General features: G+C 55.2%; 2 protein-coding genes across 2 annotated transcripts; one reads left to right on the plus strand and one right to left on the minus strand.

Annotated features, from left to right (window-relative positions):
• Window positions 1–464: 464 nt before the first annotated feature.
• On the plus strand, window positions 465–13,059 carry B0H64DRAFT_356027 (polyketide synthetase; the record flags this gene model as incomplete). Its single annotated transcript, XM_062801582.1, has 6 exons — window positions 465–1,457; window positions 1,516–6,771; window positions 6,868–7,154; window positions 7,208–9,057; window positions 9,241–9,822; window positions 9,891–13,059. 6 exons carry the CDS (start codon window positions 465–467, stop codon window positions 12,878–12,880), a joined length of 11,958 nt encoding a protein of 3,985 aa, XP_062660103.1. The 3' UTR covers window positions 12,881–13,059.
• Window positions 13,060–13,361: 302 nt separating this feature from the next.
• Window positions 13,362–14,099, minus strand: B0H64DRAFT_455941 (uncharacterized protein; the record flags this gene model as incomplete). The annotated part of the gene is made up of 3 exons (XM_062807325.1): window positions 14,032–14,099; window positions 13,907–13,962; window positions 13,362–13,839 (listed from the first exon to the last, which is right to left on the minus strand). The coding sequence occupies exons 1-3, from the start codon at window positions 14,083–14,085 to the stop codon at window positions 13,362–13,364; spliced, it is 588 nt and encodes a 195-aa protein (XP_062660104.1). The 5' UTR covers window positions 14,086–14,099.
• Between the last annotated feature and the right edge of the window lie 404 nt (window positions 14,100–14,503).

Genomic DNA, 14,503 nt, shown 5'->3' on the forward strand with positions numbered 1-14,503 from the left:
TTTGCAATCCATCCACTTTGCCTGCGCACGCCATCAACTCAACGTTCGTCCCTGCATTCGTCTTCTTTCGTTTAGTTATCCGCTGCCCTTCTTTCGGCTTCCAGAGCCTCGTATGTCTCGCTGAATAAAGCCACAGGTCGCCGTTGACCACCCCGAGCACCGAGGCCCGAACCGAACCCTCCGGCTCGGTGGTGCAACGAGACCTTTTTTGTGTAACCACCGTGCGGTTTCAGAATCCACGGGGCTGGGCGAATATCGTGAATGGGGCGAGACATACAGATTTACTACCGAGGTAGTTATAGGCACCAAAACACAGGCAAGTGCCAACTATACAGCAGGTGCCCACTGACCCCAGTCATGCGGTTTTGAACGCTCGCCAAAGCTAGATTCTCTCAACGGAATCTGCTACCTCGCATCAGTCGACGAGCTTCTTTTGAGCCTTTCCTAGAAGGAAGTCTACCGCAATGGTTCAAGTAAAGCGGTCTAGCAATGAGCTCATCGCCATCGTCGGGAGTGCCTGTCGATTCCCTGGCTCCCTCGACAACCCATCCAAGCTCTGGGATTTCCTCCGCGAGCCCAAGGACCTCCTCTCCAAGGTTCCAACTAGTCGCTTCAACGCAGACGCATTTTTCCACCCAGACGGTACACATCATGGCACGGGCAATGTTACTCAAAGTTACTTTCTACAAGAAGATCCACGGCTGTTCGATGCGGGTTTCTTCAACATCAAACCGGTCGAAGCTCACTCGGTTGACCCCCAGCATCGGATCCTCCTCGAAGTTGTGTACGAGTCATTGGAAGCTGCTGGCCAATCAATCGAAGCCCTCGCTAAATCCCAAACCGGTGTCTATGTCGGCGTTATGTGCGATGACTTTATGGAGCATGTCCGCCGAGATATAGACACTATGCCCGTATATATGGCGACGGGGACGGCCAGGAGCCTCATTTCCAATCGCATCTCATACTTCTTCGACTGGCATGGACCCTCGATGACGATCGATACGGCATGCTCGTCTAGTCTGGTTGCTGTTCACCAAGCTGTGCAGCTGCTCCGGAGCGGGGACTCGGACCTCGCTGTCGCGGCGGGGTCAAACATCATCCTCGGTCCGGAGCTGTACATCGGCGAGTCTAAGCTCAAGATGCTCTCTCCCACTGGTCGATCCAGGATGTGGGATGCTGCGGCAGACGGTTATGCGAGAGGTGAAGGGGTTGCATGTGTTGTTCTGAAGCGTCTTTCCGATGCCATTCGAGATGGTGACCACATCGAATCCGTCATCCGCGAGTCTGGCATCAATTCCGATGGGCGCACCAAAGGGCTCACTATGCCCAACGAGTTGGCCCAGGCTGATCTGATCACCAGAACATACAGAAAGGCCGGGCTGGACCCGACGAAAGAAGAGGAACGCTGCCAGTTCTTCGAAGCCCATGGCACCGGTACCGAGGCAGGGGATTGCCGCGTAGGTCCCATCCGCTTTCTATCATCCCTGAGTTCCCCTTCGACTGACTGATAGGCAGGAAGCCGAAGGCATCAGCCATGCGTTCTTCGGATTCAGCAACAACGAAGCCAGGCCACCCGCCCAAGCTCAAGCTAGCAGCCTCTATGTCGGCTCAATCAAGACCGCCATTGGCCACACCGAGGGCACAGCTGGCCTCGCCGGGCTACTGAAAGCTTCGTTAGCCGTTCAGCACAGCACGATCCCGCCCAACATGCTGTTTGAACGGCTAAGTCCCGCAGTGGCCCCCTTCTACAACGGACTGGAGATCGCCACTCGAGCAAAACCGTGGCCGGGAGTGAACCAAGTCCGCCGGGCGAGCGTCAACAGCTTTGGTTTCGGGGGTGCCAACGCCCATATCATCCTTGAAAGTTACGAGCCCGCGGTTGGCATAGTCAAGGATCCTATCAAAAATACCAAGCATCTCGCCACGTTTGCCCCATTTGTTTTTTCCGCAGCGTCCGAAACGGCACTCGAGGAGATGCTGCAAGCATACGCCGTGCTGTTGGGCGAGCGACCGGACTTATCGCCAGCTGACCTTTCCCACACCCTACACGCAAGACGATCCGCATTAGGGGTGAGAGTGGCGTTCCCCGCCTCCTCCTCACCACAACACCTTGCCTCCTCTATCACGGACCATCTGGAGCTCGTCCATTCTCGTCGGCAAGATAGGGGCGAGCCCGGCATTAGCATCGGCGCCAGACCGGTGACGGCGCGTCCCCGAATCTTAGGCGTGTTTACGGGCCAAGGTGCTCAGTGGGCATCCATGGGAAAGAGTCTCATACAAGGATCGACCTTTGTCCGTGATCGCATCCATGCTTTGGAGAGCTCTCTGTACGACCTTCCCGTAGCAGATCAGCCCTCCTGGTCTCTGACCCACGAACTCCTCGCAGATGCACAATCCTCACGACTTGATGAAGCACTCATCGCCCAACCATTGTGCACTGCCATTCAAATTGTGCTGGTAGACCTGCTTCGTGCCGCCGGGGTCGAGTTTGCAGCCGTTGTCGGCCACTCCTCGGGAGAGATAGCCGCAGCATACGCTGCAGGTATGATTAACGCCGCGGAAGCGATTAAGATCGCCTACTATCGCGGCTGGTGTGTTCAGCGATATGTTAAAACAGAAGGGCGCATGATGGCCGTCGGGACTTCGCTCGAAGACGCCAGAGAGCTATGCAGCTTGGACGAATTTGTTGGCCGGTTATCTGTGGCTGCTTGTAACTCCCCGTCTAGCGCTACGCTTTCTGGCGACGCTGACGCCATCGAGGAGGCGAAGGCGGTCCTTGGAGATGAAAAGAAGTTCGCTCGAGTCCTCAAAGTCGACAAAGCATATCACTCCCACCACATGGCAGCCTGTTCGATACCATACCAACAAGCACTCGACAATTGCAAGATCGAGCCCCGACCGCCATCCAACAACTGCGCTTGGTATTCAAGCGTGCACGCTGGCGCGTCGATGGGGGTTACAGCACAGCTACAGTCCCTCAAAGGAGAGTACTGGAAAGACAACATGCTGCGGCCAGTCCTTTTTGCCCAGGCTCTTGAGGCAGCTGTCAAGATGGGCCAGGAAGCGCCTTTCAACATGGCCATTGAGGTGGGCGCTCACCCAGCTCTGAAAGGGCCTGCAACCGAAACACTCGCAGTCTTGTATGAAGGAGAACAACTTATCCCGCCACTTTACACCGGCACCCTACACCGTGGCACAGAAGATATTGGAGCATTGTCTGTCACGCTCGGGTCCGTCTGGAGCCGGTTCACGACGCCCGTTGTTGATTTCCTCAAGTACGAGACTCTTGCAACAGGGCAATCCGCGTCACTGAGGCGCGTCGTTCCCAACCTTCCGACGTACAAATGGGACCACGATAGGGTGTTCTGGCACGATTCTCGAATTTCTCGTGCCACCCGCAACCGTAAGGATCTCTTCAATCCCCTCCTCGGCAAGAGGGTGCCAGATGGCGTGGGCGATGAGATGCGTTGGCGGAACATTATCCGCCCAAGCGAGCTTCGATGGATCAGTGGCCATCAGCTCCAGGGCCAGATGGTGTACCCGGCTGCCGCATATCTTTCTACTGCCATCGAATCATGCCCCTTTCTTGCAGAAGGTCGGGTTATAAACACGATTGAAATTGAAAACTTCAAGCTGGGCAAGGCACTAGCTTTTGATGGCATCAACGAGCAAACCGGGGTCGAGACGGTCTTCGTCCTCTCTGACATCGATAAGCGAGGGCTCCATCACATCACAGCAAATTTCACGTTCCACGCTGCCATCGGCGTTGAGGCCGATCTGCTTTCGCGCCTAGCAACTGGTCGGCTATTGGTCACGTTGTGCACGAGTGATGTTGGCGAGGACACATGTACGCCCCGTCATCCGTTTCCGCAGCGACTTCCTGGGCCGTCAGACACCGCCGAAGTGCCGGAGGATTCTTTTTATTCGGCCCTTGAGGAACTCGGCTACGAGTATTATGACGATTTCCGGGCGCTCTCAGGTCTGAAACGGAAGATCAATTACGGTTCTGCGTACGTTCGCGTTCCCGGCCATGAATCGGCCTCCGACGCCGTGTTGCTGCACCCGGCCCTGCTAGACGCGGCCTTGCAAGCAATCTTCCTCGCCTACTGCTATCCTGGTGACAAGAGCCTCGATCAGCTGCACCTACCCACGGGTCTGGACAGTCTATCAATCAACACATCGCTCTGCAGACAAGATCTAGTCCAAGGGGTCCAACTTCCTCTCGAATCCTTCTTGACAAAAAACCCCTTGACCACGAACATTATCGGTGGAGATGTTGATGTCTACGGTCGCGACGGACAAACACCGCTCATCCAACTGCAAGGTCTCCAAGTGATGCCCCTAGCTGAGCGGACCAGTGAGGCGGACAGAACACTATTCATGGAGCAGGTCTGGGGAGTGAGCATGCCGGACGGTGCCCTCGCAGCCAACAGCCGGGCTACCCCGACCGACTATGAGCTTGCTACAAACCTGGAGAGACTGTCCTTGTACTATATGAAGAAGGTTGTCCACGACGTGCCGCCAAGTCAGCGCCGCGGCTTGAAGTGGCATCACGAGGCTATGTTTAGCTGGTTCGAACATGTGCTCCGCCAGACCGCAGATGGGCGACAGCGCTATGCTAGCGATCGGTGGCTTGACGATACTTGGGATCAGATCTCATACATCGTGGACAAATACCCCGCCAGCATCGATGTCAAGCTCATGTGTACAGTCGGCGAGAACCTCGCGGCCGTGGTCCGGGAAGAGACTCAAATTCAGGAGCACATGTTTCAGGATAACCTGGCGAACCGGTACTACGTCGAAGCATTGGGGCTTTGCGAAACTACCGGGTTCTTGTCCCGTGCTGTGGCACAGATCGTTCACCGCTACCCGCACATGGATATCCTCGAGATTGGGGCCGGGACCGGCGGTGCGACAAAATCCATCATGGCGGAGATTGGACGCGCTTTTTCGTCGTATACATTTACCGACATCTCTGCCGCATTCATGGAGAAAGCGCAGGAAATCTTTTCCCACGTAGCCGACAAGATGGTGTTCAAAACTCTCGATATCGAGAAGGACGTGGCCGACCAAGGTTACCAGGAACACTCGTACGATGTTGTTATCGGCTCCCTGGTCTTGCACGCAACCAAAAACCTTGACAAGACGCTGCAAGAGACTCGTCGGTTACTCAAGCCCGGCGGGTACCTCCTTCTCATCGAGCTCATCAGCAACGACGTTGTCCGTACCGGTTTTACCATGAGTGGCTTGCCGGGTTGGTGGCTTGGCCGGGATGATGGTCGGGAGTACTCGCCTTGTGTGACCTCGGCCAAATGGCACCAGCTCCTCCTGGGAGCCGGGTTCTCGGGAATCGACACTATAACACCCGAGGTCGACATTCTTCCCCGACCCGCATCCGTCATCGTATCTCAGGCCGTCGACGAACGCGTGAGTGTGATTCGACAACCACTTATGCACGCCCGCGAGTCCAACGCTGCCTCGACCGATAAGGGGGACCTGGTAATTATTGGCGGGCAAAGCCTAACGACGGTGTTACTGATCGACACAATCATGGGTCTAACCCAGCAATTTGAGTTCCAGACCACTCGCTTCCTGACACTAGAGGAAGTCGCCATTGCGACTAGTATCTCCCCCACGGCCTTGGTCCTGAATCTGGCTGAACTAGACCGGCCCATCTTCTCCGACCTCACGGATGAATCCATGCGAGCCATACAGAATATGGCGGACTATCAACGGACGATTCTCTGGGTGACACAAGGTGCGCGTGCCGATGAACCGTATATGAACATGAGCTTAGGACTTGGCCGGTCGGTAGTCATGGAAAGCCCTGGTATCTGCATCCAATTTCTCGACCTCGACTATTCACAGAAACCCGACGCGAGGTTGGTGGCAGAAACGCTGCTCCGTCTCCGATTCACACGGAACGAAACTTCTGTTCGCGGCGTGCTCTACACAACAGAGCAAGAAATGTTCGAGGAGGGAGGTTGTATCAAAATCCCGAGAATGCTACCGATGCAACCTGCAAACGACCGATACAATGCGTCGAAACGATCCATCGTACAGGCCAAAAGTGCCTCCGAGTGCCCCCTGATTCTTGCCAGGCCCAATCAGGCTCGAGGCTACACTTTCCACCAGGCACCGCCTGAACACCATCTCCATCTTGACGCCGGCCAGGTCCGGATTTCCGTCACGGCATCCACTTTGCTGCCCGTTGTACAAGGCATGCATGGTATTGTTGGACTGGACCCGCACGCCGACGCTTGGGTTTTGGGATTCTCGCGTACGAATGGCTCTTGTGTCACTGTTCAACAAGAACACCTGGTTCGCTGGGGCGGTGCACAAAACGGAACAGGCTCGGACGCTCAAGAGCGACTCCTCGCCCTGTTGACCATTGAGGCAAGATGCAGCCAAATCGCCCTTTTCATGCCAACGGCGGGGAGCTTGGTTGTAAACGAGCCACCCGCGGACCTAGCATTGCGGCTGTTTGATCAGGCAGCGGAAAGAAACACGAACGTGGTCTTTACTGTCCCAGCTGCAGGCGATCTTCCGGACCTTCCCAGCGAGAGTGTGGTAGCATTGTCTTTAACTACTTCAAGGCGAGCCGTTCGTGCATCTCTTCCCCCTGATATCTCCCTATTCCTTGACTACTCCAATAATTCCGAAGGGGCCGGAATTGGCTCGCTCGTGGCATCATGCATGCCTCCAACGTGTCGGCACATCACCCTCGCAACGCTGGGACCGCCCCTGGCAATGCCGTCAGTCTTGTCACCCGTCTTGTCCGAGATCCTTCAGCAAGCGGTTTCCCGTCATGCGCAGCAACTGAAACATCTACGCGTCCACTCGTTGTCGCCAGGCGCGCTGGTCAAGACACCGTCAGCTGATATACCGGATCCGTCCACCCCCACGGTCTTGAACTGGAAGTCAGAGGATGAGGTTCCCGTCAAACTACAGTCAGTCGATAGCATGATCCAACTCGATGAAAGCAAATGTTATGTTTTGTTTGGCTTGACGGGCGACCTGGGACGCTCCGTGGTTGACTGGATGGGATCCCATGGTGCAAAAAACGTAGTTTTGACGAGTCGTCATCCTAATATCGACACCAAGTGGCTGGATGAGTGCCACAAAAGGGGTATGCGTGTTGAGGTGTTTGCTAAGTAGGTCCCCTTTGTGTTGTCAGGGTCAAACTGCGTGCTAATACGGTGGTTAGCGACATTACCGACGAAACCGCGGTTGAAGAGCTCGTCGGTAACATACGCCGCTCATTCCCACCCATTGCAGGAGTCATGCATGGCGCAATGGTGCTCGAGGATGGCCCGTTCTCGGAGATGTCATTCGAGGCCATGACCAAGGTCCTACGCCCTAAAGTTCTTGGGACCATCCACCTCGACCGCCTGTTCCGAGAGAACACCCTTGACTTCTTTGTCTTCTTCTCTTCGCTCGCCTCTGCCGTCGGAAATCGAGGACAGGCCAACTACAGCGCCTCCAACATGTATATGACGGCCAAGACCTTTGAGCGCCAGCGGAGCGGTCTAGCCGCCTCGGTTCTACACCTAGGAGCCGTCATGGGTGTAGGGTATGTGTCTCGCGAGTCGAGCCGGAGCATGTCCGGTGAAGCTTTATTTTCAATCGTTCGCCGCGCAGGGTTTGACCAAATGGACGAACGTGCTTTCCATCAGTGCGTCGCCGAGGCCATCCTGGCTAGCCGCCCGGATTCCAGCCGCAACCCCGAGATCGTCACGAGCGTGCGCGTGGTTAATGTCGACGAGGAAGTGTCGGTCCCATGGACGGATAACCCGCGGTTTTCCCACTGCATTACGCGTGGTAGCACAAACGCCGAAGCAAAGAGGACACTGGGCGGGTCCATGGCTGCTGTTAAACCGAGGTTACTCGAAGTAAGAAGCGTCGAGGAAGCTATTACAGTCATCACCGACACCTTCGTGCAAAAGCTGCAGGTCATGCTCCAGATACAGCTACAAAGCGACGACGACCGTTCCAACTTCCTCACAGCCAACGCTGAGGAGACGGGTATTGACTCCCTTGTCGCTGTCGAAATTCGCTCATGGTTCCAAAAGGAGATGGAAGTTGACGTGCCCGTCCTCATGATCCTGGGAGGAGCTACAGTTGCAGAACTCATCACCTGTGCTGCTGAGAAGCTACCGGCCACCCTAACTCCAAACATCGGACAAGATTCGAGCATTGACGTTAAGGAGAAGATACACGATATTGACCTCAAATTGCCGGTCACCGCCCCCTTCACCCGAAGTTCCGACATCTCGACGACATCCGGTCCATCGCAGAGCGAAGATGTTGACGACCGTACGTCAACATCTCGCAAGAGCACTCCTCCTCCTGAGCAGGAACCAAGCCCAGCGCCCATGGTAAATGACACTGACAAGCCTGGAAGGAACACAAACCCCGGACTAGACAGGTCCGGCCCCTTGAGTCTAATGACACAACCAACCCGTGCCCAGGATTTGGACCTTGAAAAAACGGCACCCATGACACTCGGACAGTCTCGATTCTGGTTTCTGAGACAGTATATCGAGGACCAGACAACCTTCAACGTCACGCTTTCGGTTCGGCTTCACGGCCCTTTGCAAGTGACAAGGTTGGAAGCGGCAGTTCATGTCCTAGGTCAGCGCCACGAAGCTCTCAGAACAGCCTTTGTTGTCCAGGAGGGACAACAGATCCCGGTGCAAGGCATCCTCAAGAAATCGCTTCTCCGCATTGAGAGGAAGCAAATAAGGGACACTCACGACGTTTCGCAGGCCGTGGAAGCAATGAAGAACTACGTCTTTACGATCGAACGAGGCGAGTCCATGCGAATAGTTCTCTTGGCCCTAGGTCCGCGAGATCACTTCCTCATCTTTGGGTATCATCACGTCAACATGGACGGTGCAAGCATGGAAGTCTTGCTGGCCGATATGGGAAAGTTGTACACTGGCACACCTCTCCGTTCTGAACCTTACCAATACCCTGCCTACGCCTTGCAACAACAACTTGATGTACAGCTGGGAAATATGGATAGCGACATCACATACTGGAAGCGGGAGCTAAGTGATATGCCACCCACGCTTCCCCTTCTTCCGTACGCGTCAGTCAAAGCGCGGCTGGCGATGCACAAATACGACCACAATCGCGTGGATCGCAGGATCGACACCGAGTTATCCGGCAGAATTCACGACCTATGCCGGCGACAAAAGGTCTCACAATTCCACTTTTACCTGGCTGTGTTCCAAGCCACCTTGTTCCGCCTGCTCAACGTGAGCGACTTCTGCATTGGGACTGCAGACGCCAACCGCTTCGAGGGCGACCTAGCCACGAGCATCGGTATGTACTTGAACCTCTTAGCGTTGAGGTTTCGCCTTTCCAAGGGGCAGAGCTTCCAAGAGACTCTGAAGGACACCCGCCGCACTGCGTACGCGGCCATGGCACATTCGCGTGCGCCGTTCGACCTCGTATTGGACAGCCTCAAGATTGCAAGGTCGACACTGCACAGCCCCATATTCCAAGCCTTCATCAACTACCGGGCCGGGGTGGCTGCACAGCGGACCATGGGAGACGTGGAGGGCCAGACCGAGGAATACAGCATGGGCCGAACGGCCTACGACATCACGCTGGATATTATGGACGACCCGCACAGCGGGCCCCGTCTCACGCTCCTGACCCAAAGCTCTCTGTACTCCGAGCAAGACGCTAGCTTGTTTGCGGATATATATGTCCACTTACTCGACTACTTCGCCTTGGAACCTGCGTCAAGACTGGACGCAGCACCCGTCTTCACACCAGAGAGCGTGGAGAAGGCTATAAAGCTCGGTCAAGGTACGAAGGATGCCGCTTCGAGTATGATTTATCCCCACCACCCTCGGCTGACTTGCATCGTTCTACAGGTCCTCCCATCGCTTCTGAGTGGCCGGAAACCATTGTTCACCGGGTTGACGACGTTATCCGACGGCATCCCGACACCATCGCCGTCAGAGAGCCGCTCACAGGGCGAGTATGGAGCTTCCAGCAGTTTGGAAACCGAACAATGGCCATCGCAACAACGTTGCTCGCCGCCAACGTGACCAAAGGAGCGCGGGTAGCTGCATTTCTGGAACCGGGTCTCGACTGGATTTGCTCCGCCTTGGCTGTCATGCGCATCGGTGGCACATTTGTTCCCCTTGACGTCGGGATACCCCCGGCGCGGTTGGCGGCCATGGTTGAGGCCGCGAAACCGGCCATGGTCCTCTTCCATGACGCGACACTATCCCAGCCGGCCGGATTAGCAGCGGTCCAAGACGGGCCTCCTCAGACCATGAATGTCTCTCGAACGATCGCTTCCCTTTCCTTTGAGCATCAGCGACACGACGTTCCCATCATGGCCCAAGCGAAAGACCCTGCCATAGCCTTCTTTACCAGTGGTTCAACAGGGGTCCCCAAGGGCGTGATACTTTCCCACGACGGATTCCCAAACCTGATGGAACACACGTGCAATATTCGTGGGCCTGAAGTGGTACTCCAGCATAGCGCACTGGGGTTCGATTTCGCAACCTGGCAGTGCTTCGCGGCCCTCGCATATGGTGGCACGCTGGTCGTCGTGCCGCGGGCCATGCGCGGGGATCCCATCGCTATCACCACGCTAATGGCTGAGGAGGGTGTTACCTGCACGGGTGCTACGCCATCCGAGTATCTGAGCTGGATTCAATATGGTTTTCCCAAGCTCACGCAATGCAAGTCGTGGCGAATTGCCGCGACGGGCGGCGAGCACTGCTCGTCAAAACTAGTTGACGACTTTAGAAAACTGCAGCTGCCCGACCTCCACCTGTGGAACATGTATGCCCCTTCAGAGGTCACTGTGTCGAGCAACCAAGTCGAGATAGACCTCGCAAACCCACTCAATGGGGTGGTTACTGTCGGTCAAACGATGCCCAACCGCTCCGTCTATATCCTGGACGACTTCGTCCAACCCGTCGGCCCCGGGGTCCCGGGCGAAGTCGTGATTGGTGGACTTGGTGTCGCCCTTGGATATCTGAACGATGACGACCTTGCAAACGAGAAGTTCCTTCCCGACCATATCTCGCCGAATACTAACGCCAAAGAAAACGGGCTGGCAAGAATGTACCGAACCGGAGACAGAGGCCGAATGCTAGCAAATGGGGAGCTGGAGATCTTGGGTCGTATCGACGGGGATTCCCAAATCAAGCTCCGCGGAATCCGCGTGGAGATGCAGGATATCGAACAGCTGATCCTTCTCAACTCTCACGGCGGGTTGGGGAGCGTATGTGTTACGGCACGGGGCGCACAGCCAACCTTGGTTGCTCACGCGGTGTTCCGAGCAGACTGCACGGTGCCAGATCAAGACCGCAAGGATTTTCTGCATCGATTAGCAACATCTCTCCCTCTACCGCAGTACATGCATCCCGCGGTCATCATACCCATTCCTTCGATGCCCCTAACCCCTCATGGCAAACTAGACAGACAGGCGGTACAGAGGATGTCGATCCAGGCAGAAACCATCGGCATACGGCAACCGCTGATCGTGACCCCCGAGCTTGGAGAGAGGGAACTCCAGCTCCATAGGGTCTGGGGAAAAGTCATCCCGAAAGATGTCCACTCTCTCTACAAAGTGGGCAGAGACACTGACTTCTTCCATGTCGGGGGCAACTCGATGCTGCTCGTCAAACTACAACATCTCATCCACCACGAGTTCGGTGTAAAACTGACCATAATGTCTCTTTTCGAAGCCAGTACTCTGGGCGCTATGGCTGCCGCTGTCCACGACGCGTCTGTCACCAGCGCCGATGCGCCGATCGACTGGGAAGAAGAGACCGCCTTAACCAAGGACTTGATCGACGCAGTTCCAGCCCAAGAAGCCACCGTCAAAGCCAGAGACAGTGGGATGGTCGTCATTCTAACAGGTGCAACTGGCCTCATCGGCCGCGAGCTGCTTGTTCAACTCATTGGATCCCCTGATATCTCTCATGTGCACTGCATCGCAGTCCGCGAGCCTTCAAGGCTTGCCGACTTGGAGTCATGTCCGAAAGTTTCCGTTTACAAGGGTGATCTCTCCTCACTAGACGATCTGGACGACCGACCTTTTTTGTCTGCGCACGCCCTGATCCACTGTGGTGCAGACGTATCCTTTCTCAAGTCATATGCTACGCTCCGCAGAGCGAACGTCGGCTCGACAAAAGTCTTCGCGAGTCTCGCTTTGAAGCACGGCCTCGACTTTCACTACATCTCCACGGTTGGGACCGGGCGCTTGCTTTCCAAACCGGTTGCGGATGGTTCAAGCAAACAAGGAGAACTACCAGCTGTCCCCCAGGACATATTTGGGGAACAAACGGTCGCTGCGCATCCTCCTCCGGCGAACTGGCAGGATCACTACGTCGCGAGCAAGTGGGCCAGCGAAGCATTCCTAGAGCGCGCGGCGGCCCGGCTTGGACTTAGGGTGTGGGTACATCGGCCGAGCAGCGTCACGGGCGCCGGGGTGGGCGAGACGGACGTCATGTCATCCATGCTCCGATTTTCCAACAGGCTGAGAGCGGTCCCGGTTTCGGCACACTGGAAAGGCGCGGTGGACTTTGTGCGAGTCGAGACAGTGGCTAGTGGAGTTGTGGACACTGTGGTTCGCCGCGGGGAGGAAGATGTGGTGCCTAGTGGTGGTGTAAAGTTCTTACATCACAGTGGGGATGTTGTAGTTCCCATCGAGGGACTGAAGGAGCATCTGGAGGCGGAGGGAGGGGCCGAGTACCAAACGGTTCCGCTGGGAAAATGGGTTGCCATGGCCGTATCCGAGGGGATGAATGTACTGGTGGCGGCATATTTGGCTGCGGTTGACGCGTCGGATTCTGACATTGTTTTTCAGTCCTATATCAAGGACTCGAAGGGGGTTTAACTTTCCCACTCAGTAAGGAACGTATTTCTTTCACTCTGAACGCGATATATTAGAACATCACGCTTGGCTGGCCGATTCTTCACTTGAATGGGAAGCCGTCAGGAATAGGCATTGGTCTAACAATTATTGATACCTAAGGTACCTACCTTACCTACCTTAGGTAATTAGGCAATAACCTGACACGCTTAATATTCTCCATTGCATCTCGGGTGTCGCTGAATCTATCGAGGCTCAAAGACATGCTGGCTAAATCAATGTCTGTGTACCTAGGTAGTTGATGAGAATACCTCGGCTCGATGACTTGGACCGAGCCTGCTACAGGACCCAGTATGTCTCGCCACATGTAGTCGTAGGGGCAACCAAATCCATGAACCCATCCACCCACCCCATAAGTATGACTGAACCATGGAAGTTTATATGTAGTACCTAGGCACGGATTGGACAACCTGAAGTATACTTAATGCCTTCTCACATATCTAAATCATTGATTACCCGCCCAGTCAAATACAATCCTCAGGGCGACGCGTTCCTCACCCTTCCTGAGGACCATCCTGTTGACATGGTAGCGCTTTCCAGCAATAAGCTCAAAGCCCCAGACCTGCTCCCCTCTCATCCCAGACCTCTCGTTTGTCACGGCGGCCCATATATGCCCCGGCGAGTCCCCGGCTTCCTGGTCCAACAAATCTTGACTCAGATACGGGTCGAGATCCTCCCTCCTAACGACACCAGAAATGGGATCCTTACTCCTGAGGTCAAGCCAGCGCGTCTCCACGCGCCGATTACCAAACAAAATGGATTCGTACACATGCTCAACGCCGTCAAGCGTATGTACTTGTGTCTCTCCCGGGATGCCCCCCGTTGCGCTTTTCGCAACGGTAAGGACGGTGCATCCGTTACCATCCTTTATGTGTGTATTTTTATACGTGATTGTCGCCCAAGACGCAACCTTGCGCATGAGCCTCCACGTAACTCGTCATGTTAGATCTGCGTTACTAGTATTCACGCGCCTAGGGAGCATGCACGCACCAGGGAACCCCTTCCATGACCAGGGCTTGGTCCATGTCATCTGACAGTTCTTTGTTCTATCGAAAAGCAATTAGTTCTATACCCCTAACATCGATACTTTTGTGGACTACAAAGTTTCTACCTACTATGACCCACGATCCATTAAGATCGTGTATGGTTGTGCCCGCCGGTGCACTCATTATGGGCTCGTGTGTGCCTACCCAGATTCCAATAATACGAAGTATGTGAAAATAAAGTCCTGTGAATCGTGTTAAGTTACCGGGTGTCACCTCAAACCCCTAGGCACATGCTTTGACGGAGCCCAATAAGTACAATACGCTTCGGGCCAGAAGTCAGCTAAGACTCGAGTTTCTTGCGACTGGACTATGCTTTAGATCCATCCGAACTAGTCGGGGACTATCGGCAGCGCCGAATGTCCGAGACAAATGAACACAAAGGATCCCCCGAGACTTGAAGTCTCCGAGACGGACTCGACATTTGTATTACGGAATGGGGGGGGGAGGGGAATCGCAATGTATGGTTCCCCCGGGCTATCCGGACTCGAGACCTGCATTCCGGTTTCGTACGACCTTATTGTGCGACAGAGCAGATGTGTTT

This window comes from Chaetomium fimeti, assembly GCF_033439085.1.
Source record: "Chaetomium fimeti strain CBS 168.71 chromosome Unknown B0H64scaffold_3, whole genome shotgun sequence".
Taxonomy (NCBI): Eukaryota; Fungi; Ascomycota; class Sordariomycetes; order Sordariales; family Chaetomiaceae; genus Chaetomium; species Chaetomium fimeti.